This window comes from Aythya marila (assembly GCF_965140915.1).
Source record: "Aythya marila genome assembly, chromosome: 20".
NCBI classification, from domain to species: Eukaryota; Metazoa; Chordata; class Aves; order Anseriformes; family Anatidae; genus Aythya; species Aythya marila.
This window is the reverse complement of record NC_139061.1, coordinates 5,904,030-5,931,867: the sequence shown is the minus strand read 5'-3', so window position 1 is coordinate 5,931,867 and position 27,838 is coordinate 5,904,030. Positions and strand designations below refer to the sequence as shown.

The following is a 27,838-nucleotide window of genomic DNA, read 5'->3' as shown; positions in this document are numbered from 1 at the left end:
TCAGTGCTGGCTAAAGATACTTGCGATCTGGTCCCATCTGCTTTTCATAAGTTCAGAACATTCTTCAACAATTTAATTTTAGAAAAAGAGTACAGATAAAAATGTAAACACTTGCAACCCAAGGCCGCGGAATGTCAAACAGCATTAATGGCTGCTAAGAGTAAAAATGCTAAGTTTATAATTAATATCACATAATTCTGTGATATGATCTATTAATCTCTTATTTTATTGCCCATCTAGAGAGAAAATACAGATATATTGATATATAACAAAAAACACTGAGGTCTTTTCCCTCTAATACTACACTTAACATACCCAGTCAAAACACACCATTAGCCTTCAACCTTGGAAAGCCTTTAATGTGAGATAAATTATGTTTAGGAGGTAACAAATATATTTTCCAATACCTTCCTTTCCTCTCCAAAGATCAAAGCAGCTTAAAATACCACGGAAATGTGTATCATAAATCCCCCCAAACCAGAAGTTATCGTTCCCTTTCATATATGGCACAACTAATGCTCAAAAATGGTAAATTCCTTGTTTAGGATCACAAAATAAAACCATGACACAAGTGGGGAATAAAGTCAGATATTTCAATTCGAGCTCTTGTATCCCATATTTAAGCCAAAAAAAATCCCAGGACATACTTCAAACTTTATTTCTATTTCCAGTACATTATAACAATTATAGAAGAACAGTCTGCGGTTACAGTATAAAACCAGTGCCATGTGTAACTCATGACATTGTGTATATATACAAAAGATTTATTATAATCATCAATGCTTTCAGCACTAAATACTTAAACCTGAAATCTTTAATCAGCCAAGGCTCAGTACACAGAAAATTCTCCTTCGGCCATGACTGATTTTCATTCTTCTGCACCAGATTAGGACTGAAGTGTTGACTCATTCATTTATTCCACGGTCAACAGCATGTTCACAAGACTCTAACTAGTCTATATATAAATACTGGAACAAACATTCAAAGGGAAAATATACACCTCACTCTTAATGTTCTTCTGTTTGTATTACTAAGAGCCTTAACATTACAGTCTAGAGCCTCAGCTGCTGTGAACTGGTCCAACTCAGCTGTGTTCAGTGGCAATAAATATTTAGCTGATGATCTCGATCTACCTTTCATCAAGTATAGACTGTCAGACATCCTTGAGAACAGTTACTCTATCAACAGATCCTCTCGCTTCCATGACATATTAGCCTACTTGAAGTTGACTGAACAAGTATCAAGCAGTTATTACTCCACGTATCGATCCCTGAAAATAGCCCTTTTCACAAACAGCTCCAAAAGTCGGCTTTGTATTGTAATCCATTCTGAAAAACAGTTGGGCAATTCAAAATCATATGAAAGCAATTATAATTATAGTACTGCTGTGATAATTAAAACATTGCCAGCTGTATATTAGCCTGCTCAGATGTACAGCTGTTACATGGGTAATGGAAAAAATACAAAAGCTTCAGACTGTCACATCATTTCTGACAGCTACACTACAAATCCAGTTACTATCACACCCCTGCGTATGACAAAATGCCAGAACTATAGCGTCCTTTTCCAGGCTTTCTTGTAAACAATCAGTTCCCTCATCACCTCTGAATAATAATAATTGTAACATATTTTACAAGGATGTCCAATACCAGATTAAACTGGTATCGAGTAAAACCCAAAAATATTAACCAATTCTCTGTTGCTGAAATTGTTGCCAACTTTGGTCTAGACACCTCCTACTTTTGGTCACCTTTGTCTTCAGTTGCCATTGCTGAGTCTCTCTGTTGTTCAGCCGGATCTCCTGGAAGAATACTGGTGACTGTCTGGAGAAGTGACTCGATCTGCTCTTCTGTTAGTCTTTCCTCACTTTCTTCTACCATCTGCAGGTAAAAAAAACAAACACAATCTATTACGATCATTAAATCCACTCTTCTGCCCTCAACTTCAAACTGAAGGACTAAACTAAGTGGGAAATACTATTTTCAAGGGATTGAAGACATTGTAAAATGCTTCTGTAAAGAGCTCAGTCAAAGTGGAACTCTTTCAATATGTAAAAGAAAGAATGAAGAGCTCCATTGTTAACCACGACAACTGGCACTCCATAATGAGACCCTGCTTGCTTTAAAACAAGACAAACAACAAACTCGACCCAGTCTTTCCTTCCTGGTTTCTCCTAAAACCTTTCCCACTGCAGACATCAATATTTTGAGCCAGGCCTTTCATGTGGTTCATGTGCAGAGCTCACTTCCAGACCTATTTTCCTAAATTCCCATGCTTTCTTGTAAGAACTGAAATGAGATAACCCAAGATTGGTTACCTGAAGCGTGGTATCTCATCCAGCACCTAGAAGGTAAGTAATTAGGGCAGAAAAGAAGCCACTTAATCCTGGAGCAGTCATATTTATTGGAATTTATTTAAATTGTGAGATCCCAGAGTATAAAAGCATATAAAAGCTCTGAGAAACACAAAACATGCTGTCACGCATCAACAATAAAATTCCATAAGATTAATTAGGGACCTACTCTCACTGCGGAGCTGTGGGAACTCTCATATCACTGCTACCACGAAAAACAACTGCCCTAATTTATAGGCAGCTGTTAAAAGGAAAAGCTTGTCAGAGGACTGGAAACACAAGCCAAATGAACTCTTCAAACGCAAATGAAACCAATTAGGATTGTGGAGTTTGCGATTTTCTTTTTTATGCAAAGTCCTTTAACATGTCCTTTGAAGAGCGGTGATTTATATTAATTACGGTTCCAAGTCACTGCAGGTTTAATCATTTCTAGCTGTAAATTGCCAGCTATTCAGACACATCGTGCCTTCTAAAAACCAGCGTGGTATATTCAATTAACTACTCCCCACCTCCTCCCCCCGATGTCCTACGAGTCCTCTTTGCACAATCGGGTCATCTTTCAGCAGTCATTATTCACAGGTCCTTGATGAGAGGAAAGCAAGCACGCTAGGATCCACTCATGCAGCAAAAGGCAGATGAATGTCCGTTTGCCAACGACTGTTTCTGGGGACTCATCCTCAAAGGATGAAATTCTGTGTAGAGTGCCTTTCAAACCATGGTCATTTCAGGAATGACTAGGAGCCTGGCCTGAAAAACAGCCTTGGCTCTCATTACTGTCAGCTGTTAGAGCATATAGAATGAGTTAAAATATACTAAAACCACTCCTAATGTTACCTTTCTGCGTAAGCAACTGCTGCAGCAATTGAAGTGCTGTCAGATAATTGCCTTCTAGGCTACAGATGAGAGGTGATCATCTCAGCAGGTTAACCAGCTTACCTTGGAGCAGCAACGTTATACAACGAGGTATGTTACAGTGCAAAAATATGCTCTTTGTTGCCTGTACTGAAGACAAAGGCATTACTCCAGCGATGACCTATGCTGCTAAGTTTTGTAGAGGTCCCTGAGCCTGTTTTTTGGACTGGATTACAATGTTATTAATGACTGTTACATTCAACTTTAAAGGTGACAGCCCCACACCAGCAGGATCTGTACAGACAAAGAAAAAGCCCACATCCTTTGGACAGGCAAAATTACTTAAGGCTGAATGATTTATGTCTCAGCGGCCAGTGTCTCCTGCATTTGTTACTGCTTTCAGATCTTCAGAAAGCTGGCACCTTGCCTGGCTCATATTTGATTTATTGGATCACTTGAAGTCTGCCCCTCTTCCCCATTTAAATTTTATCTCTCCCTAGATACCTCCATTCCCTTTCTTCGCCACAGAATTGTTACTTTAGGTACTTGCTTCAGGTGACCCAAGTCAAACACAATGACTTACGAGTACTTAGATAATATACTGATTTTTAGATTAGCACCAGCTCTTCTCAGCTTTTGCATTTAAGACACAATATACTTACATGCCTAATTGCTGCTTCTTACGTGCTCCTGAGCACTGAACAAGTAATTTCTAATATGAACAATCATATTTACATCATTTGTACTGGTTGAACACGAGAGCCTGCAGGACTCACAAATGGCAGCTACGCCTCAGGACATTGACTGATGAGCTCTGGTGACTGCTCTGGCAGTTTAAGAAATCACACTTGAGCAGAAAGTTGATGAAAAAAAGCAGTCTCCAGTGTTTCAGAAGCATCAGTGCTGAAACTGATGTCTAAGGTTAAACTGTTGAGAAAAGCACCTCTAAAGAAAGATGCTGGACACTGCTCTGAGCAGTGGGTAACACGGCTCCACATTCCCTTCTGTTGACAGATTTGTAGTCTCAGCCAGAGAGAAGTGGTAATTTCTTAAACCGCTGCAGCAAATTCATTAAGGGCTCACCTCTCGGTGCCTTAGATTTGTGCATCCTCGCTGCCTGCTCTTAGGCTGGGAGTTACTGATAAACAAAAATCTGTATTTTGGCAGGGCAGATGGCTTATTATTCAAGCTGATATTTCAGCACTACATGGCTCTGATACATTTTAGAAGTTCAAAGGATCAAAAGCATAAGTGATAATCTTTTTCTTTTTTTTTTTTTCAGAGAAACAGCATGAGCAGTAATTTATGAAAACACAAGCAATTAGGAAGCAGCAAAGCAGCATGCTGAAAGGAAGAGCTAAAAAAATAAAGCACAGAGAACATGCAGACAAAGAGACAAATGGTATCTGTTTCCCTTTAGAACAGATTCAAGGGAAACAGAAGGTGACTCAGAAGTTTATTCTAGATTCAACAGATGTTTGCACAGCCTTCTGATTTGCAACTGTAATACCTTTGCTACGGATAGTACAAGGAAATGAGGTTATGATACTCAGAAGAGAAAAAAAATGTATAAGAGAAAACAGAAGAGGGGAAAAAACAAAACTGTATTCAAGTGCTGATTTTTCCAGCAAGAATTTACTAATACAGGAAAAAATCTATACCAAAACCCTCTGCTAACCTCTAACTTGCAATTGGCTGAAACTGCTCGAGCAACGGATTCAAACCGTAAGCAGTCAGGAATGCACGGTTTATACAAGGGCAAACAAAAATGCAAATGTTTTGAGTAAGTGTATGACATAAGATATTTATGTTGGCAGTGCCACACAAGCCAAATGGAAATTGATTATTCTCACAGATGATGCCATGTGCAAACTGTAGGGTATCATCAACCAAAGCTCCAGCTGAACTGCTATTTTCAATATTCGGGGGTTGTACAACTGGGCAATGTTACAGGAACACAGTTTATAGATAAAAGCACCCTACTGCACAGCAAGACAAGTGTGTCTCTTCCACAGGGCTGAGCCCGAGGATTTTCTTGAACACAACAGACACAGCAGGCCACGTCATCTGTGCGTCTTCTTACATAAATAAATCCCAAGTCATTACTTTTTCAACATTCAAGTCTATATTACCGCAAAATAACTACAGTGGTTTTTAGCAAATATTATAGTATATCAAAGTCTTTGACACGTGTATACAATATGAATTTTCTATGAAATGCAACTATGTGGCTAAGATCAATTCAGGCCTCAATGATAACTTCTGTTTCACCCAAACTGGTAACAATTAGTTATTTAACTCAATACACTACTCATGCTGTAAGCAATTTTTATTTCCCCCCCAGCTAATGCTCTAAACAATATAATCTATAAGATTAAAGAAGGAATCAAGCAAGGACACAACATGATTTCATTTGGTAGCCTAATTGGTGTGCCTATGGATGCAATAAATGGGAGGCACATTCACCTTGCAGTTAGTAAATACTTTCAAACCCCGAGAAACTAGAATTAAGTTTCTTTATTGACTTTAAAAAAGCATCAATAAAATTACCTGGCCAGATTTTCAGAACTGTGGAATATATGCAAATTACTCAGAAGTCAGCTAAAGCTTCTCTACTGCTCAGCTTTGAGAGCGATCCTATCTTTATGTAGATGTCTAATATCCAATACTTCACTTGCTTAAGCACCTTCCATCCTTCCCCTCCAGCTATATCTGTGCACGGATTTCTAACGCAGCAAAGCAAAACACACAATCATCCATCACTAGGCTCCTGCTACAAGAGAATGAAAAGACAAATCACTCACCAACTGCTGAATTAAACTCTGGCAGATGCCTTGCTCAGTAATGTAACCGCTACTGGGAACTAGAGCTGTATTCATTAAACAAATGTGTATGTGGAATATTTTACTACCACGCAGCCTTTCCCAGCTGCACATTTTAATAGGAGCCTTTTTTAATTGAATACTACGTATAAATTTCTCAGAGGAACAAAACAACCATAATTTCCAAATCAGAACACCAACAGAATTATATTAAGGAGTAAGTCCCATCAAAACCTGCTAATAAATTCTCATGGCAGAAAGTTATTTGCAGAAGGTATAAAAGGTTTTATTTATCAAGTAGGTGTATCAGAAAACAGCCACTAGCCTATCAAGATAATTTCAAAGATCTGCAGTGCTTTTGCTATTCATAAAACAAAAGATTAAAATTTATACTTTCATGGTGGCATGTATGTGTACTTATTGTGTGCCAGCATGCAGACATACACAAACATACTTGTCTATATATATTTTTTTTAAAACTCTGTGAAGCAAGGGCAAACATTTTAGGAACATGCTGTCCCTAACTATAATACCTTATATTTTCTGATTACCGGACAAAAAGCAAAGCACAAGTGACATCATCATCCTCACCGTGCTTCTTTTAAGATTCATTTAATTCATTTAAGATTTCAGACTAATGTTTATTTTAATGTTTATAGCCTCCTAAGACAATATACTGCAAATGTTGAAGAATAAATAAAGCTGCACTGAAGAACTCTTAAAAAAAAAGAGTTCTGGAAGAACTGAGAAACTCTCAAGGATCAGCGATATTTGATTGGCAACAAACCTCAGCATCACTGAGCAGAATCGTCTGTGGGTAAAAAGCTATTATTTATTTGAATAATAAACTAAGGATTCTATTAAAAAACAGTAAACCATAATAAAAAAGGAAATAAGGTTCCTATCATTGCCAAAGCTATCAAGCATAATTTAACTCCAGTGTAGGAGTACATATTTTATGAGAAAATGACTGCTAATTCCTCCTTTAGCAGTCATTCAAAATAGTTCAGGACCAACATGCTAGCAGGAAAAAAAAAAAAAAAAGAACATAAAAAAAGATGTAAAGTGAAAGACTGATTGGAAAGCAAAAGAACAACTGGATTAATGTACCTCAGAGATAATTAACCAACTATGCAAAGTGGGAAGCAGAATATATTGTTGAGAAAATAAAATGTTTAGTTCCTCTAACATCTTCCATTCTCCAGCAGAGCATGTTACATTATTTCCTGTTCTATAATAAAAGACAATCTGTTAGGCTGGTTACGCAGAGCGCACATCACAAGGTACGAAGCTCTCCAAGATGGAAATCTGGTTTTAAAAAGCACAGAATTAAAACCCACTTTTCTGCTGAGAGAGAAGAATGTGGAGCAATTTGTTCGTTAGAAGATGCTTAATCTTCAAACCCATCACGGTTCAGCGTTAAGTAAATCTGGGCCAGTATCACGGTTAGGTCAACATCGCTGTCTTTCTTCCTCCTTTGTGAATCACTGAGCCAAGAACAACATATGTTAGAGATTAAAACAGGAGGTCAAGATAGCTGTAATGTGTACAGTGTTTTACCCAGTGGGATATGAATTAGAATTTCATGCTCCTTTTGTTGCTATTGTTGTTTGAAAATAAATCCTGGCACACAGTCCGGAAAAGACAAATATGAACAATACAGCAATTTATGCAAAAAAAAAAAAAAGAAAAAAAAAAAAAGGAAAAACTTGAGATCAAAAGATCATAAATGTTCTCTCTAATTATTTTTTTCAAAATTGATTTACTCTTTGCATGTTACTAAGGACATGGAATTTTATAGAGGGACAGCAAAAACCAAACAAGCAAAAAGCCAGAAAGAAAAAGCCAGAAAGGCAAAAATTAACAATCAGTAGTAAATTTAACTATCCTCTCCCATCAGCTAGTAAAAGCATATCAGGTAAATTTGACCCCCTTCCATGTATAGACAGCACTGATTAGAAGTTTGAGGCATCAAAACTATTTGAGCAAGGGAGAGACAGAGATATGGCTGGTTTGGTGTTTTGCTTAAAACTGTTTAAAAAAAATAAAAATGATTTGGCTATGTTGTATGAAACTGTCAGAAATTCTCGACATCGTTTATTCTAATTTCCACTTCAGGATGGACTCAAACCTTCTGAGTGACAGGGACAAGTACAATGAAAAGTGAATCAAGGCAATTTTACACCTAGCATTCACTTCTCCATAGGTTGTCTCTCAGCCTGCAGTGAATAGACTTGCCTGCATGAAATCTGCGTATGGGTAATCTTCTCCCTCCTGACATCAAAGAATAAAATGCTGTTAAGCCTCCAGAGCTCTGTATTATTTTACACTCAAAGACACTCTGGGAAGACAGGGCTTTTCAAAGATGCTGCATTGCTCCAATCTCTTTCCCCCGTCCTCACCAGAAAACAAAATGATTGATCACAGCAATCCCGAAGTAAAATCATTTCCTTCCTATGGCTGCTAGTCTCAGTATTTCACCAACAAAAATGGCCTGCAGTTTCCTAGCAGTTATTTTGTGCTCAAAAGACTTTGATGTGCTTTGATGAAAAGACTTAGGTACTGCAATTTTGGGGCTGCTTAATTTAATGCAGTGTTAACAATCCAGTCAGCCTAGTCTACTGGAACACTAGTTTTGGAGAAACTTGCACTGGAAATTAGAGGGGTATTAGAACATAACAGAAGTAACTGTATCCCCAATACTTTTATGGCTATATAAATTCAGACTAGCCCCCTAATGTATTAATATTACAATTTATACAAGTTGCTTTTGAGAAAGGTTACCTATGAATAATGAGCTGATACTGAATATAGATACAAGAACAGAGGTCTGTAGGTTTTAGCAGTGAGTTTTGCCTAACTTCCACATTACAAACCTGAAAACATCTGAAGTATGACTCTTTTCCCCCCCCCCCAGAAATCTGACTTTGTATATAAAGGCCCAATTTCCTCATACCTGCCTCCTGGGCTTCAAACATGACCCAGCAAATTGTTTTCAGTATTTCATTGATAGGTAAGATAACGATGAACTCAGGGGAGGATGGAAAAGACAGACAAAAATCTTGTTACCTGAAAGCCACAAAATGATTACTGCATTTCAGGCAGACAAAAAGAGACAAAACACTGCCTGCACAGGCACATAACACATCCATGCCTGCAGCACACAAAGCTAACCAAGGTGGGAGAAAGGCTCTGCACTGAGGCTCTACATCATCGCTTATGAATAACTTCCTAAGCAAAACTCATGAAGCCTTAATGCTCTTGGTTGGGTTGCTGACAAGGCTGACACTGATCTCTTCAACCACAGAACACAGAGCTAATTCCTTGACTAGAAGCATTGTTGTATGAGATGCCTTCAGCATTACAATGCCTACTCCTTGGCTACAAAAGAAAAACAGTCCTACTGCTATCTCTTTAATCCTTCCCTTTTTTCAGCAAAATACGATCCTGTTACTACATAATTGCTTTCAGTGTATGATTATAAACAGAGGTTCTGAGTGTAAGAGATCTTTATTTTAATATCCTTAGTATAATAATCCTTTATTATGCGACTTTTTTTTTTCCCCAAAGAGATACTGCAGAGAATACAGCCCATCTATTTCTTTTTGCAAGTCTCTCTTTACATCAGAATTATGTTGAATAGATCAATGATGGCTACTTTCCATCTGCTTGTATCTATTTCTCGTTCTGCACAACTGCTCAAAACACTGTATCTGTCATTACCTCTTCCTTTTCAGAATGTTTGATTTTACTATAACATAAAACCCTGCCATAAAAACAACTATGTCATGACAGTCATTAAGAAGGGAAGTGATTACAGAGCAGCAGCAGAAAGTCTTAGGTAAATATATTCTTACTCACAATACTGTAAGTAACCTTTAATGATTCTGTTCAGCATTTTCAATATGTGACGCTGAAGCGAACTTAGGGGTGGAGAATCTGTCCAAGAGAAAAATGGGCAAGGCTCTAAGGGAGGTCTCAGAGAGGAAGCAGTTGGGATTAGAAACCATGAATGTAAAGATGTGTATAAAGGGATACGTTCAATCACTGACCATGAGAAAATAATTATTCAGCTGATCCTCACAGTTAAAGCTGCTTTCGTTTAAGCTTTGAGCAGTTAGGAGCATTGTTACTTACCAGCTGTATTTCAACTGCTGTCACAGGCCTGTGGTTAAGCAACTGCAGCTTTTCTGCTCTGTTTAGAAACAAAGAGTAAGACAATCCACATTACTATATAATTTGAGGATCCCCCCCAAACGACTGTTATGATGCAAATACATTCCTCATAACTGGGGGATGAAAAGCCACTGCCAAGGAGAATTCTGACAGGGTCTGCAGTGTGGTTTCATACTTTAATTTACATATTTTAAAAAGACCAATTCCTTGTGTGTTTAAACGTATTGCTGTTGCCACCTATAGTCTAAGGTGGCAGGGCAAAGGCCCTTAGATGGTTACAGTCCAAGCATTAACAAATACGCACTGTTACTTTGTTAATTGCTGCACAGAAACGCAAGACAACTTGCCAAAGATCACAGACTCTTTTGCTATGAACAAATGACCACAAGAACAATTATCATACCTAAAAAGTTACAACCCATCAGTCAAATGGCAATAATTTATTTGTTCTCTTCGCACACAAGAATTGGTAGGCTAAAAAAAATTAGCTCAAAACCACACAGCCATTTGTACTGTCTGCAACCCACACAGTTTATGCCAACGCATTTTTTCTTACGCTATTACAATGGGCTAAGGCCATACTGCTGCACTTATGTCTCTGGGCAAAAACAATGGCTTCAAGTCCTCTGTTCCCATGCAAACCTTGCTTCCAGTTGTGTTACTACAACGGGTGGGAATCGTGCAGCAAACCAGCTGGGGGACTGAGGTGGACTGTAAAGACAATCATAGCCCTCACAGCCCTCTTTTTCCTGGTTTGTTTTTAACTTGACTCACTGCAGTCCATAAAGAGTGGTATAGCCACAATCAGCATGGTAACAGATATAAAAAATGTCAAAAAAAAAAATCACCAACACCCAACCTCAGTCAGAGCTGGGTTGTAAAGATACGTCACTTATTGCAGTTTAAAAGACAAGGAATAATTCATTAACTTACAGTAACTCAAAACCTTGGTAAGCTACCCACATGCTATGGCAGAAAGAATTCAAATTTGCAGTCATGGGCCTTTACCACAAAGCACTTCAATCCGATATTAACCTCTTTTCCTGTGATTTTAGATACCAACTGTGTTGCATCTGTATTTTTAATGCTCAGTTTTCATTCTCCTCTGCCTATTGGGGGGAAAGCCAGGAAGATTAGTCTGGCATTGGTATTTAAACACAAAACACTTTAATATTCACTGTTTAGCATCACTGAAGCCAGTGGCAAAATTCCTGGCACATTCAGGACCACGATAACACTCATCCAACCTCACTGTTTGTCTGGATTCTTTTTAGCCACTAGCAATGAGCTCTACTTTTTCACCAAGTAATCAAGAGATCTCATAAATTTCCATTTAAACACTTTGACCATTAAAACAGAAAAAAAAAAAAAAAAAAAGGTACGAGGCAGAGAATTTCACTGACATTTAAAAATCATTCTTTTTGAAGATGTGATCAAACAAGTATTGGCCTGAAATTCAAACCACAGCATTTGAGCAACAGCTTTGTAGCCAAAAATTATTCCTTTTACACCCTACTGAAAGAGAAATCATTCCAACAGCAAAGTCAAAAACCAACTGGCATATGCTAGCAAGGCATATTTCATTAATTTCAGAAGCTCAGATCATTGACATTGACCACATAACAGAAACACGGCCAATGATCTGAGCTGGTCTTTGTGTTTTAGTGCAGAAAAGCACAATCATACAGTTTTGCTAAGGATACAACGGATGTTTAAAAGGACATGCAAAACAGTAACAGACAGGTTTTATAAAAAAAAATAAAACTAGAGTAATAATACGATGTGCAAAGAGCAAAGAAAATTGAATGTGCATTTTCTGGGAAAAAGCTTGAATGATTATTACCCAAAATATATGCATTCCTAGCAGCCATCTATGTTTATGCAATACTTTGTCACACACGTTTGTGTGTCTAAATGAGAAGTGACAGTTAGCACATACCGTCTTCCAGCCTGTGTTACAGCAGTGAACCACACTTCTGAGGAATTAAAGCTTGAAATGTATTATTTAAAGGGCATCTTGAATGTGTACTTACACTGATTCCTTAGAGTTTCCCTTTGGTTCTGTGGGACCCGTGGGTGGTTTTGAAAGGGAACCTTAGAGCTTTCAGACGCCGTAACTCACAGCCCAGGGCTCTCACAGGCAAGCCTTTACAACCAGCAGCTCAACGCCTGTGTGGCTGGAGGTACTGCAGAGATGCTGCCTCATTTCGCATGGCCTCTGACACTGCCTTTGAAACCTAACCCCAGCTATCAGATCCTAACTTTGTAAGGCACCTCGATACTTTATCATTTGTGTGCGCACCAGAAAATGCTCCAAGCCCAAGGTGTTTACGCTTGTCAGGAGAAGCCTTTGACAAGTGATGCATTGCTCCAGTGTCTGGGCTGAATCTAGTATTTAATACACCAAATTTAATACTTCTCAAGGCTGTCGGCTGACACCCAAACAGAGTAAGACCCTTCATTTACCTACCTAACACACAGAACAAGCAGCACTAGAATAAAAATTTCCTGGCTGACGTTCCCAGAGTGACCTGAAGGAAAAATCATGTACTACCAAAGACCGGATGAGCTAATGGGCCTATTTTTACCTAAAATGTCCACGATTGCAAGTGACTTGGTGATGGAACTACGGGAGACCATGGCTCAGTGCAGACAGCTGCTCTGCTGATACCAAACAATGGACTTAATTGTATCAGAGGGTTTTGTGATGTGTGTTTAGAGCCCTTGAGAACAGAAAATAGCTCTGAAGAGACGATACCTTGATTGCTGTTTTTCAACAAGAGACCCAGCCTCTTGGTGACAAAACCAAAGTCCTAAAAAAAGAAATCATCATAGGAGGCATTGCTGTATCCTTTTAAGGCTCCATTAAATATTGGATAAAAGGGCTGTGTGGCCATGGACCCTGATCAGGACTGCTCCCTCCTCCTTGGGACTTTGCAGTGCCCCAAGGATCTGTCCTTTCACTCATGAACCATATGGTACACCCAGGCAGCAGAAATATAAGGTGATGCTGGGGAGAAGGTCCTTTGTGGCAGCTACATTACAAATCAGTGTTTTAAGGGCAATTCCTCCTGCAGTGACTACATTCTCTCTTTTTTCCTGCAGAATAGCTGCTTACATTCTCTTCCGTATCCTGTTAACAAACCCATTGGCAGCACGGGGTTTGGTCCTGAACTCTGAAGGCTGGGATTTTACAGACAACACAAAAGAATCAGAATTAGCCTAGTTACCCAGAGATATTCATTTGGTTTGGGAGAATCAAGGATGAAAGCCAAATATGCTTCCATTGGTGGGAAGCAGTCAGTGTGCTGCCTTTGTTTTCCCATGCTAATCACTTGTATCTATTTATTTAGCAGCTTGATGTTTACAACAAGAGACTATTAACAGCATGGCTGACTTTAATACTGAGCTGAGAACACCGCTGTGTTGGCTGCCTTACTGTCAAAACCGAAGTATTAATAGCTGCTGCCGTTTGCTACTGTTATAAGCAAGGAAAGGATGAAATAAAACCCTAACATTGACAGAAATAAGAATAAACCTTATCCCAGAGTTGAAATTGAGAGCAGGTCATTTAAGGAATAAATGGGAAAAAAACAAAACCTACCTGCATAAAATTGTAGCAAAAGACATCATCACACATAAAAGCAGAAGTCTTAACAAAAGTAGGTAAAGAATATTAATTACATCTTCAGCATAAAAAGAACCTAATTCATCTGACTAAGTATAGGAAAAGTTTAGTGCTTTTTCCTCGAGAGCTAGGAAACTGCTTGTTTCGGTGCCTGGAACACTTGACAGAGACACAGAAGCTGGTGTTCTGGTCCTGGCTTTTGATGCTGTTTGCTTTACGGTCCCTGGCCAAACACAAGTCTGTGCCTCGGTTCGAGACATCTAGAACAGATAACATTTACAGCTGTCGCAGGAGAACTATGAGGATAGCTATTAGTAAAACACTTCCCCTCCTCCTAAAGCCCTACTTACAAAAATAGACTTTTATGCTCACTGTTTAATGAATTCATACTTTATACAAGTTTCTCACTGCACCGTACACTCACATACGGCTCCTGAGATCAGAGCCTTTTTAAACAAGTCTTTCTTTGCTTTTGCTGCAGGACACACCCCAATGCAATCTCAAACCTCCTCCAAATCCTCAGACAAAAAGAAAGTAACAAAAAAAGTTATTTGACTTGGAGATACACTTCTTCATTTTTCTTTTTTTCAGAGCGATACCTTTGAAATTTGTTGCCAACAAAGTTTCGGAGTCCAATAATCAGGACCAAAACTCCACAGTCATACTATGCCTGTGCTAAAGAATGCAAATCTTACTTATCCAGAGCTATTTTAAAACAGGTAGAGCTCCATCTTGTTTGTTACAGAAAGATTCCTGGCAAAGCAGGCAACAACAGAAATAAATTAAAAGCAATTAATTAGTGAAACTGTTCATGTTTCCTGAAGACAAGAAACGCAAGCAGAGAGTAAAAAAAGGTCACCTCTCACAGGTTTATCTGCTTATAAGCCACTAACACTATTATAAATTATTAGGGAACAGGTAGAAGTTATACAGTCAGGACAAACTGATCTCAAGAGTATTATTTTAGCGAAGATGGTATCATTCAGAATATTTCCAGTTTGCAAAATGCATACAGAAGAACGAGAGATAATCTGCAAGTAAGTCATTAAAGTGTGTTATCTGAAATATTTCGTGCCTGGTTTTGATCTGCAAAGCTCCCTGCTGGAAAAATGACTCAGAACATCAAAAAGGAATTAGCAGCAGGGCATTAAAAAAGAAAAAGCAGCTAAATAAATGACGTCTTTCATCTGAAGGTGCTTGAGTAGGGGTTGAAGGGTTTTTGAAATTATAAACACCAATTAACACCAAAAAATAACAATTTTTAGCCATGTTAACACTATACAGTTAAGATTTAAGCAGTGCGTTTGGTTTATGTACATAGAGCTTCACTGTGATGACACCGAAATGACCAACTATTCTGTAACCAACATCTGAAAACTGGTACCTAGCCAGGTAGTTATTTGCTTATCAACCCAAGTATCATTCTGATAACAAAGATGTAAGTTGTTTTATTCTGGCAAAATATGTGAAGGTGCCAAAAGAGATAATTGACTGTAAAGGAAGTCATGTGGACAAATCTGTTGATACTAATAGGGGTACACTAGATACAGGTAGATGTTTGTTCTCTTCTGCAATAAAGTAATATTTTATCTTCTACTGTCTGTTTAGTAAATATCCAGCTAATAAGATTATTTAAGAAATACCAAGCATGCATGTGTGCAAGGCACGAAGTTACCTCTGCTTACTTGGGAGGTCCAGCTCTTCCTGCTGTTTGTACAGAACATAGAAATTCACTCCAAGTATGAGATCTGAGAAGCTCTGGTCCTAGCTCTTCTTCATGCATGCAATTTCTGACCTTCCCTACAATAATAAAGAGTGACTAGAAGGGTGCACTGGGCATACCTTTGCAGCACACACACACAAATACCCCTGCAGTTCAGTGTTTCTCCAGAAGACTGGAATCCTCAGTCCCCAAGGTGAGCAGCAAGCAGGGAATCACTGCATGCAACAGGAGTCGAACTCAGTACTCACTGCACTGATTTTTTTTCCTGACACCGCTATCAAAAATTGACTGTTGCAATCTGAGTCTCTGTGCACCAGGGGTTTCCTGACAGCACGCACATAAATTAGGTCTTTTTCTACCAGAAATAAGCTTAAAGGAAAGCAAATGCTGCAAGCCTGCACATGCATCAGTATCAGTGCTGACTGCACTATTTTGCACAGGCACAGACATAATAAGCCTGAATTTAGCTCATGCTTCGTTACACCTAAAAAATGCAAGGAACTTTTCCCAACTCTGATGAATCTGCTTTTACACCTTCTACAGCAAGCATATTTACACTCATGTTCATTAAATAAAGAGGATAACTCTTTCATTCATCTAAGCAGACGGTGAAAAATATTTCCAGCATGTTTCCTCCAGAATGCACATCTTTGTATCTTCTCTGGACTGTCTGGATTTTAGTAACACTGGTGGGAACATGAAAGCTCTTCAAGAGATGAATACACACCAAAGATGAGTGATGGGTGAAAGTCATTTTCTCACATAAAACCAAGATCAGAGTTAATTGTCTGTGTGCAAATTCTTACAGGATCTGCCTAGTGAGAAATCCCCAAATGGGGATCACTGCTGTTAGGCTCAGCAGTGCCTCCCTGCTTCTCGACCACATCCAGCAGTAGCTGAGACTCAACTAGTGCCAAGATCAGCATTTCCAGCCGGGGGCTAAATGAAACTGAGTGGGCTTTGGGACATACAAAGCTCAGGCTGCTGGAGACAGAAGTGCCCAGAGTTACAGGAGAAGAAAATGACTCTGAGGTCCTCATTTGAGGGGAGAGTGTGGGAGGTGAGGATGTACGATTACCACATACTCAAGGCCAAAAAAAGTTCTCCCATAAGACAAAATTAAGTCTTATGTTCAAGATCACCTTGTGTATTTGGGTAGACAGAATGGACAGCACATTGATACAGCGCATATTAAACTCAATTTCTAAAAAATAATAAAAAAGTTAGATACTTTCGTGCAAATTAAGACAAAATCTATCATCTTCTACCAGCAGTGAGCCAAATATTTCTAGCATTTATATTTTAGCCAAAATCTTGTATTATATGTCGTTGCATTGCCCATTTCTATCTACTGAACTCCTAAACTGTACATAAATATATATGCACATATACTTTGATCACCTAGGAACAAAAAGTAAGTTTCTAGTAACATCTATAGCCATAGCTAAGAAGAGAACAGTGTTAATGCCAAGACGCAGCACACAGAGCTAAAAAAAAAAAACACAGTAAAACATCTGTGACCACAAAGGCAGATTTATCCAAAGAACGTATGCTTTTCAGTTGCTGGGAAAATTATAAAATAACAGCAGTGTACGTTAACAGTGTATTTTATTACTAACCGAAAACATCAGATCCATAAGGCAAATCCTATGGTCTTGTGTCAACCAAGACAACTCCTGTAAAATCTGGTCTGAATCAACACCATGGGATTTGGCCTGTTGATGAGCAGTCCTGAGCTGTGGTCTGTGCAGTCACAGCCCCAGTTTGTGCGTGGTCAGCAGAAACATACCCGGCTCTGTTCCCTACACAGGGGTTACCACTGAACGTGAATGCTGGTACAGTTGTCCAGGATGAACTGTAAGAGCTGATCACTGTATTTTAACACAAAAAATTCTACAAAGGATTAATTTGAAATACGTAGATTCAGTGGGAAATACAGTTGTCTTTTTCAAGACTATTAGATGATGCTATTATTAAACTAACACCACCCTGTCTTTGGTGTTGAATATTCACTTTGAAAGCTCTAGAGGAGACAAAAATTACAGTGGAAATCATTCGGTCTTTACTATCCTCAAGGTTTATCTTTGTTGTAGACTTTGGCAGTAAAAAGGGAAAATACTTTCCAGAAGTACTACTGATTTTCAGCTCAGTATTTCCTTGAAAGTGTTGAGTTAAAGACAAAAACGGCAATGCTTATGCCCCATTTTTAAAATTTAAATACACTGTGAAATTTGATTAATCCCAAATTAGATCCAAGGCAGGTTATCTGTAACAGGAAGAAGTACAAGAAGAGCCAATTTGCATTTAATTGCAATTACAGAGCACAAGTTTAATAAACATTCTTTTCATGTGATGGCATTCACACTACCTTAAAAATATGAAACCATTCCAGAGACTAAAACTGGAAAATTAGCTGCTAGTGGCACACTCTATTTCCAAGTACAACATGGCTTACTGTACTGAAGCAGTAGCCAAAGCTTGAGGCCTTAACAAGGTAATATAAAATTCACTATGATGTCAGTTCAGAGTTCTTCATTTTTAAAAAAATCTCTCAGTTCTAGTTTCAATTTCACCAAACTAACTGATGACAAGCAAAACCCCCGTGCTTTGCCATACTTTACCGACTACATCAGCTAAATACACATTTAGATATCTCAGAAATTGCTCCATTTAGCAAGGCAGCTATCCAAAAGGTGTAAGTTATCTTACATATTTATTTTTAAAATTTGAAATTTGCCTTTTTATTTTTAAGGAAAACTGATTTTTTTTTCTGCCTATTGTATTGGTGAGAAAAAAACATCCCAAGTAGATGGCTGTCAGCAGAATAGATAAACTGATCTGTTAATCTGGTATTTTGAGTAGCAAATATTAAAATTAACAGAAATAAGACTTTTCAGGTGATTTTACAGGATCTGCAGAACTATCAACACTATCACCTCTGTAACTGTGTCCAGAACCCCCAAGGACACCACGTGTAGGCTGATCAGAAGGCATTATGCATTGTAGGTCTGTAGGAGGAGGGCAGGAAAAAAATGAGAATTCACTTAAACAAAAGGTCTGTTCTTTCAGTGAATGTGCACCAATCCACAGCTTGTTGCTTCTCTGGACAGTGTCTGCTCTTTCTCCACCACCCAGAAATTACCCAATACACTAGCACAACCTGGTGCTGGAGAGCTGCAATAACACACTGAGCAGGGCAAGTCAGCTCACCACCTTCCTCCAACATGATTATAGACACAGCTACAAAAGCTCTCTTGTATTAAAAGCCCCATATCGATCAACGATTTTCCAATTCCTTATATTAGAAAACAAGTTGCTGAGCCTAATTAACAGCAAAACCACACTGCTTAATTGTTTTCTCCTCGATTAGATGCAGAGTCATAAGGAATTTGAATGGCAAAACTAACAGTCTCAGATGATGGGCTATTTCTGACCAGTGATGTCCATTATTCTCGCAAGGAGAAAACAGAAAATGCTGCTGTCCCCTTACCAGAGACGGGCACTAACATAGCTTGAATCAAATCAGCTGCCTTCAGGAAACTGTTACCATAAAAGACAGCATGAGAGCACCTAGGAGATTAAGGGAGAGCACATCTCTTTCAACGCCTTACCCAGAAAGGAAGAAGCAAAGACAGACTCTGGAGTTCATTACTTTTTGTGGGAGGAAAAGTCATTATAGGGAGATGATGTAAGCAAGGTCCTGAAGAGCAAATATTGCAGATTCTTTCCTCTTGAAGGGGAAGAAAGCTCTCCACCAGCTAACTGGAACGAAATCTCAAGTGAAGCCTTTTATACAAATACTACCTCCGTTCCAGAGAATGGAACTGATTAAAGCCTTTAGCTTTTCATTTACTTAACAGCAGAGCGGTGCTGAAACAGTCTTGGTTATGAACCAAAGAGTAGCTCAAGATTTCCTTGTAGGCATTAATATTTTAGGCCATTTTACATAAATTGAGTGCATTATAGAGTAATTGTGTACCATATGCTTTCTGTGTTTTGGTGAGAAGTGGCTGCCAGATGGGCTTTGATACTTACAGCTTGAAGTGTATGAATGGAAAAGATTAGAAGAAACAAAAGGTGCCAAGATCACACTAAATTCTGTTTCTTATTTCGTAAAGTACGTGACAAACATAGTGCTGGCAAGTTCTCTGCCAGATGACAGATATTAACTGTAAGTAAAACTGTAAAGGTTGCTCAAGAAACCACGGTACAATCTGAGTTCTGATAAGCCATAAATCTGTAACAAACTATTGGTTTGCTCTTTGCTCTCATCCTTCTGCCATTCTGCAGAAGGAAAATACTTCTTTTGTGTACCTTACAGACTCTGATTCAGAGAAAAAGGACTAAGAGGATGACACCTAAAACCAAGGGCACTTCCTGACATCCATGGAAAGAAGAAAAATAGAGTCAGAAAGCTCATTTAAAGCTTGTAACTATTTCAACCTTTGCAGCAGTGCTATTCAAGCTAACAGCCAGGCCATAAGGGAGACTGTGAGAGATTCTGTAGCTGGAATTCTGTGTATTATGACCCAATGCCATGTAGTACCTCACTCTCAAGAGGCAGCATAAATCAGATGGGGAAGTGAGGCGATCAGATGCAGTCAAGGTATCTGACATGGTAACAGAGCTCCCTCACCTTTCTGTATGAGTTAACCCTGAGCTCCCGGTAATATTCTATCAGAGAGAAATATATATTAGAACAAAACCAATATTTATGAGGCTTTTATTCATAACTCATTCAGCTACTTCTGAAAAATCCTATTCTGCCTTTTAACTCCTCCTGGCTTTTTGTTCCATTTGCACCATTCTTCTGGTGCTGTCCTAAACATACAGGACAAGTTTCTTTCACTTCCAAGATGATGGGTCTCTTTTTCAGTACCGGAAATCAAGGATGTGGTAAGTACTTAAAACATAGTTTGTTGACAATTTTAAGCTACTCTCATTTCCATACAATCAGCTCTTTACAGTAAACCAAGTATTTTCTCCATGCTTGAACGTTTCAGTGTCAGAAAATAATTAGGTTATTTCATAAATTAGTACATAAATTAGTATACTGCTGCATGGAATGAGCTACAAGAGGACTGGACAGTGACATACTGACCTGGCAACTTTTGTTCAACAAAAGAAAGCACTTACAGGCAAAGTTACAATACTCATGACACAGCTTCCAAGTATTGGCCTCCCCATATCAGCAGGGAGAGCGATACTGTGATCAGAGCTGCTGATATCCTGAATGAGAGTATAATGGTTTGTTGAGAGAGAGCACTGAAAAGTCAACAAAACAGCTGACTGAATCTGCTTTCTATTCATCTACACTCTGGACAGGATAAACCCTTGCATTGTAGCACTGCTCTCAACTTGCATTTCTTTTTGTGACACAACCAAACCATTAAAAGCCCCCTTCTCAGAGCATGAGCTCCTTACAAGTACCAGCAGAGAAGAAAAATGCAGTCAGTGTCTATATAGCATAATCTACTCCTTCATGGTGAAGAGCGAGTCATTTAAAAGCAACTAGGTCTTTGATTTCTGCTTTAAAAATCAGACGACTGATTAAACTATTCAAGCAAGTAGCTCTCTGATTAAGTTTTGTTTGGGCCTGATTATTTGTAACAGGCTTCACTTACACTCTGAAGAGATGTTTGAGAGGATTAGGTGTTTCAAGCACTGTGAACACGCATTCACAACCCTGCCAAAGAGGAAAAATACCCTCTGAATCCAAGTGAAGGAAATCTTGCGTTTTCTGTGCAGGACTTCCCACAATGAGAATAATGCAATGTATGTTCAGCTTTACTAGGGCAGAAAACACTCAATTGACACAGTATTTAGGTAACTGAAACATGTATCTCAGCAATCCTAGTGGGCAAGCAGCCCAAAATGGAACATCTTAGTTTACTAAACACTAATTAGTATAATCCCGAGAGAGGATCTGAAGCAGTTGGAGTTCAAAGATTCAGATAAAACTTGGCTTCAGAAGAACATACTTCCCATAGACTTATATCAAGATTTCATTTATTACCTCCCTGTAAAACTGCCACCTTTTTGCCTGTTCGTAATGGATGCATTTTTATTTAAGTGAGTTCATAAAAAATGAGAAGAGTGATAATAAGCTGAAGCTTTGTTTAGTTTTTGTGTTGTTGGTTTTGCCTCCTCCCCCCCTTCTGTTATTGTGTTCAAAACCAATTTACAACTTACAGGTTCTTTCTCAGAAAACGTCTTACGATTTTTACTTTATGCTTGGACAAACACAAGCACGCTTAAGGAAATATGAATGTATTCGGTCATTGATCAGTGAAGGGAAAGTTTGGATGAATACTTAAAAAATGACAAAAAATAATTAGAATACCTTAATCCAAACTAGACAGATTATCACAATGTGTATGTAAGGATCTTTTAACATTACCATTAGTTTATACTTCAGCTCAAAGGCACGTCTCTACTTACTTGGTCAGCTTATGGCCTTTCATTGCTATGAGGAATTCTTTTACGGTTTCAGGACTCTGGTATCTACACGGTGTTTTTGATATGTACTTCAGTGTCTAAGGAATAGGAAAAAAACATAAATTATTCCACAGTTACTACCTTCTTCCCATGGTGACTATGATACAAGCTAATTTTTAACAGTCTTCTCAGTACTGCTCAAAAAAAAAATCAGCCTGTCATTTCAGGTTTTAGAGCTTTCTTTTCTTTTTTTTCCCACTTTTTCAAAGAAGTATGAAGTGCTGCCATAGTCAACACTGATCACTCACACTTCTTTCTTCAGTGACACTAGACTGACATTTGCTGAGGGAGTAAGGAACAGGCAATAAAGAACTACAACTTTATGTAACGGAAATTAAATTAGTACTTATTCATAAAGTCTCAGTGAATTCGCTTCACAAAGACATGACCCAACTAGCTCATTACACACCAAGTTAGAATGACAGCTTTGACTGTTCCCACTGTGGCTTTGGACAGTCATTTACCTGGGCTGTTCAAAGCCCAGAGTTGTCTGTTGAAGAGTACAGGAAAGGAGTAATTCCTAGAATGCATTTGCTTTCTTGATTTGAATGAAATACCCTCAGGTGATGCTAAGACTGTGATTAAGATACAATTACAGCTGTACTAAACAGCATCACTCAGATTTATTTTTCCTTTTAAAACCAACCAGTATTTACAGATTCATAGCAAGCTTAAAAATGTACCAGGTGCATATGGCTGGTTTTTGTTTTTACAGTAAAACTTGAGAAAATATGGATATTATTCATCTTTAAAACCATGTTACCTTCTTCCAAGTTTTAATGAAGCCAGTGGCAGGGGTAGAATGCCAACCCATAAAAAAAATCATTTAAGCTGCACAGCACTAGCAAAGCCTTTTCAATCTATGGCTGTTTTCATCCTTTATACACATATCTGGCAATGCTTTCTTAAAGTTCACAGAAGCAGGTTATGGGTTGTCACAAAAGTCTGCAAGATACTGTCATATTAGAAATGTTCAATTTTTTTACAGGTGAAACTTATCAACCGTGGATAACTGTTGCAACAGATCTGCTTTCTTTGTTTAAAACAACACACCTAGCAGACAGATAATACTTTATGTAATTTGACCTGACCAAATAAAAAAAATGGCAGTAAGTTTCTACTAGAAAAAAAAACACCCACCCACAAACAAGTATCTTTCACAGGAAGTAGCTTAGAAATCTTCCTAAATGTTGCTTGCATTAGAACCCAAAATAAAGAGTTGGAAATAATGAGAAACAAAAGAAAGGTCCAGGAAATCCTTGCATTGTCTGCACTGTGCGCATCAGCAACTGAAGGATTTGAAAGAGTATTGTCAAAGCCTGTTTTGAATTAAGGAAAAAATATCTTTATCTGATGATACTGCATAGCTATACATAAAGCTTAAAAGTATCTCTACAGCTAACAATGCAACTAGCTAACTGGATCACAGATACAAAAAGACTTGTGGTAGGATAACATATGCATAGACTACCTATAATAATAGTAAGATATAATTTCATATGTTATGCTTTGACTTTTCTTCTTTGTACTTATTCTCAGAAAATGTTGAAAGCAAATATTTAAAAAGTGAGAAGCCAAAAAAGTTAAATCAGTATTTACAGAGCAAAAAACAACAGATACTGGGGAAAAAAAGTGATTTACAAGACCACTATGTCAGATAATGTATGCAAATATATTTCCAGTGTATTTTGTATTCCGCTCAAATTGGTTATCATTTTAAAAGTCTGGGTAAATGAAACCAACTTCAACAGCACAAGGTAATTTATTCTACTTAACAAAGTTGATAAAATATGAAACACTGGTATTCTTAATGAGGTTTCCCTAGGTATTTAACATATAGCAATATGACAAAGCAATTAATGCTTTAAAGTATATTGTGACTCAAAAAATTTTTACAGGGTTTTTCCTCAGCTGATTGAAAGAGTAGACTGCTAGTCTCCATGAAGATTTAAATGAGAATTTTTGTAAGCCACTATTTTTGTTGAATCTGACGCTTAGGAATTAAAACTCTGCACCTTTTCAAACAAAGCCAGAACTAAAACAAAAACAAAGCCTAGGCCAAATCTTATTCACATGAGTAGTTTCACTGCTCAATGGGATTATTCATGCAAGCGAGGCAAACTGCTTTCAACTGGCTGCCAATCACGGTGCTACTCATGCAGTTCTCTGACATGGACACAAGAGGTCATACTAAATATCTGTTTTGACGTTGCTATTTTCAGATATTTAAAATGTTAATGTTTGGATTATATAGGATTTTAATAGTTCTTCCTAGTAGCAGATCAAACATTTATGACCATTCTGGCATCCAACCGATGTTGATATTTGTACAAGTAATTTTGTGATTACAGTCATCTATGTCTTCCTTTTTTGACCCAAAAAAAAAAATGTTTTTTTTTTTTGAATGTATTAGTTTAATTCTCTTAGTAAGAAGATACGTGATCTGCACCTCATTGAAAACAAAATCAGGTGGCATCATCAGGTCATCAAGTAATAGCAAGTTCTGCCCTGCATCTTAAAAAGATAGAATAAAGAATCATAGAATCATTTAGGTTGGGAAAGAACTCTAAGATCATCAAGTCCAATTGTAACGTGGAACCTTAAAAAACAAAACAAAACAAACAAAAAAAAAAAACTTTCTTTTAATTCTTTTTGTCATTTTGTTCTCATGCCTCTGGCAAGCACTGCTCACATACCAGCTAAAGAAAACTTGCAGATCTTTGAATCCAAAAGTCTTATTACAGCACTACAGGCGATGCTCTGCTATCTGGGAAGAAGGGAGGCTGGAGCCTCCAGAGAATAGAAAAGCCCAGTGATGCAGATGTTTGGAAGCACTGTGCAGGCACTCAAGCTCCTCCCTGGCACCGCTGGCTAGTTTCAGGCCAGAATTACCTGTGCCAGACACAGGACAGCCCTGCTACATTAACTGTTCCCACTGAAAGGGAATACAGTTCAGGGAGAGCTGGAAGTTACTGCAGAGTTAGAGTGGATCCAGTAGAATCCCACACTCTGCTTCGTGCACAGGAGACCTAAAATGCAACCGGTACTGACCCTGGAAATATTCCAGCTATGGTCATACCTACCACACCTGAGTTTATAAACTTTACTGACAGAAATATCTGTACACAGAACCAGCTGCACAGCTATGAATTTATAGCGCAGTTGTCCTGCAACATGAATAAACTGACTAGAGATAACGAAAACTGACAAAAAAAAATAATATTAGGGTAACCTTGATGCAAAATGACCAAATATTGTGAATCAGTCCAGCTTGTGCTAATTAGCGAAGGAACTTTACAGTGCTACTCACTTCATACATGATTGTGTTCAGATTCTGCTGACCAGAGCTCTGCTTGTTTTTTCCACTCTCTTTGCGCTGCTGCTTAAGATCAGTAAGTAACTGGAACACCTGAGGAAAAAAATGCTTTAAATCATTTGAGATTATTTTACCTAAAAATATTACAACAGGAAAACATAGATGAATCCTGTCAAACCAATAGAAGTGTTGCTTCTTTGCTGACTGCACCAGCAATTTAAAATGAAAAATATTTTGGCAGCAGAAAGATGAATAGAGAGAGGTGTAAATTTGTAAATACTTCTTTTTTTTTTTTTAATTAATATTTTAAATGGATTTTCAGCAATTGTTAGATGTTATTCAAGAGTCCCAAAGGACTCTGTCCCAGTTGACAGAATGAATCTATTCCATTTATTTATCTTAAATCATGTCCTGAACAGAGGTGGGTCATACCCTGCTGTAATGACACAGAACTCCCATTTAAATACAAGTGATGCTTGAAGCAAAATCTCCTGCCAGTTTGTTGCCCTGCCAGATTTGTTATGACATGTACCTACAATATTAAATGTATATGTTCCCTGTCTCACAGAGACACAATTTTATATTATCCGCAAGAAAAAAAAATAAACTCTACAACTGTCACACTGCCAAGAACCCACTAAATAAAGGTTTGAACTATAGACGAGATTAGTGGCCCTTTTATACATTCCAGTGGAATTATTCATAATAGTACATGGTAGAGTGACCAATATGGTGTTATGGTATGTTAAGCCGCAAAGATTACATTAGCTCCCTATTTCATCACAAAAATATAGTACAACCAGACATGCTCTGGAAAAGATGTGATAAAAATGTCTTCGTATTTATGATGCAATGAATATTAAAAGTGTAGGAGTAAGATGCAGAAGCTAAGTCTGAATGCAAGGAAAACATTTTGATTTCTGCAACCATGCTTTGTCAAATTTGCTGCAACATCACGACTACTTTATTTATCATAGCCAGATATGCAGGAAAATATTGAGAAAGCGTCACAATTACCCCCTTTATTCCCATATTAAATCACATCAAGTTATAATTCCTTCAGATGTTTTGCTTCGGGCTTTACCGTATATCCAGAGCATACCCACAGCAAAGTAACAGATGACTTCTTACTGTTTCATCCCTCATTTTTAACTAGCTTAATTCAAGTTCCAGTTCCAATTATAAGCTCAAGTCCACAGAAGTAACAATACAAACATTTCTAGACTGTGAGAAGCATGAACATTATTACGAACCCTACATTTACTTTGTATGAAAGTAAACATGAAAAAAGGAACGCCTTGTCTATCAACCACAAGTAGCCAATCTTTGACTTAAAGGATTCAAAAGGATTTCAAAACTGAAACTATTTAATAAATAGTTGCATTTAATAAATATTTGAAGACAATATGACCAATGACAACGAGACATAAAATGACAACTCCAATCTCACAAAAGAAATTCAGGCACAGAACATAAAACACGTCAGTCTCGAATACTCCTTTCAAACACCGCTTTCTGTGCAACATATTACCTTGATAAAGAGAATGTTAGCTATGCCAGTCAAAGAAAAGAGGAGCAAACAGAAAGAAGTCCATAGTTTTAGGGGAATCAGTATTTTGAAGAGCAGTAAAAAGCCATGCCCAATATAGCTGCAGACACTGCAAATCCCTTCCTGCAAACAACTGAAAAGCTGCATGCATGACAACTGTGCTGTCAAAGGGAAATAAGCACTCATCAGTAACTTCATTTTCCCTCTTCCTTTTGTTCTTTTTCAACATATATGGTACATTCACCAACATAAAGACTAAGCTGAAGAAAGTTTTGTCTGAAAAGCATAAAGAATTGATTCTGCAATTCTCTCTGTGCTGCACCACCCTGTTAGAACACCTACAAATTTCACAAAACATGGCCAGTGCTGCTACTGAACCACAGCAGGCAGTAATACCTAGATTCCAAAATGCCAGCAAACAAAAAAAAGAAGGAAGCAGAGATGATTTGGCAATAAATAATCTCTGAAATACTTGCTATTTTCTGTACTCCTGTATAAAGCATCAGTGAATTCAGCCCAGGTACAGAACTGTTTAAAGATGGGGATAACCAAATTCTAAACAACAAACCACCATACACAGGAGGATTCGGTGTAAAGATGGCAAGGCTGAACTTAATGTTACCGATATACCAAAGATCAGCCTCATATCTATTTGAAAAGCATGTTTGTATTTGATTTGGGACCAACCAAGTAATGATACAATATCCACCACTACTGAAAACATTTCCAGATTTCCTCTAAAAATATTCTTAATAACAAATAAAATGGGGGGACAAACATCACACACTGGTCTTGTTGATTGTCACTGGCAATTTTAAGCTTCAAAAGTGTTCTAGTGGCTGCCTCCAGCATTAAAGTGTTGGTTTAAAATCAGGAGGCAGATAAACTTACCTCAAAGTTACTCAGCAATGCGGCATTTGC

At 38.0% G+C, this 27,838-nt stretch overlaps 1 protein-coding gene across 2 annotated transcripts; it reads right to left on the bottom strand.

Annotated features, from left to right (window-relative positions):
* On the bottom strand, positions 1-27,838 carry CRCP (CGRP receptor component). 2 transcript variants are annotated; one of them, XM_082776662.1, is made up of 6 exons: positions 27,809-27,838; positions 25,363-25,461; positions 21,996-22,090; positions 10,165-10,222; positions 1,751-1,880; positions 1-1,328 (listed from the first exon to the last, which is right to left on the bottom strand). In XM_082776662.1, exons 2-6 carry the CDS (start codon positions 25,369-25,371, stop codon positions 1,252-1,254), a joined length of 369 nt encoding a protein of 122 aa, XP_082632788.1. In that variant the 5' UTR covers positions 25,372-25,461; positions 27,809-27,838; the 3' UTR covers positions 1-1,251. The 2 variants fall into 2 exon arrangements, with proteins under 2 accessions (XP_082632788.1, XP_082632789.1); XM_082776663.1 differs by having other exon boundaries at positions 9-1,880.

Bases quoted from the DNA above. Each gene is read 5' to 3' on its own strand.
- CRCP (XM_082776662.1), bottom strand. The intron at 10,223-21,995 runs GTAAGTAGAGAC...GTTTCTAAACAG, and splicing joins AAAGGCCATAAGCTGACCAA to AGCAGAAAAGCTGCAGTTGC. The intron at 1,329-1,750 runs GTGACCAAAAGT...ACTGTTTTTCAG, and splicing joins AATGGCAACTGAAGACAAAG to AATGGATTACAATACAAAGC.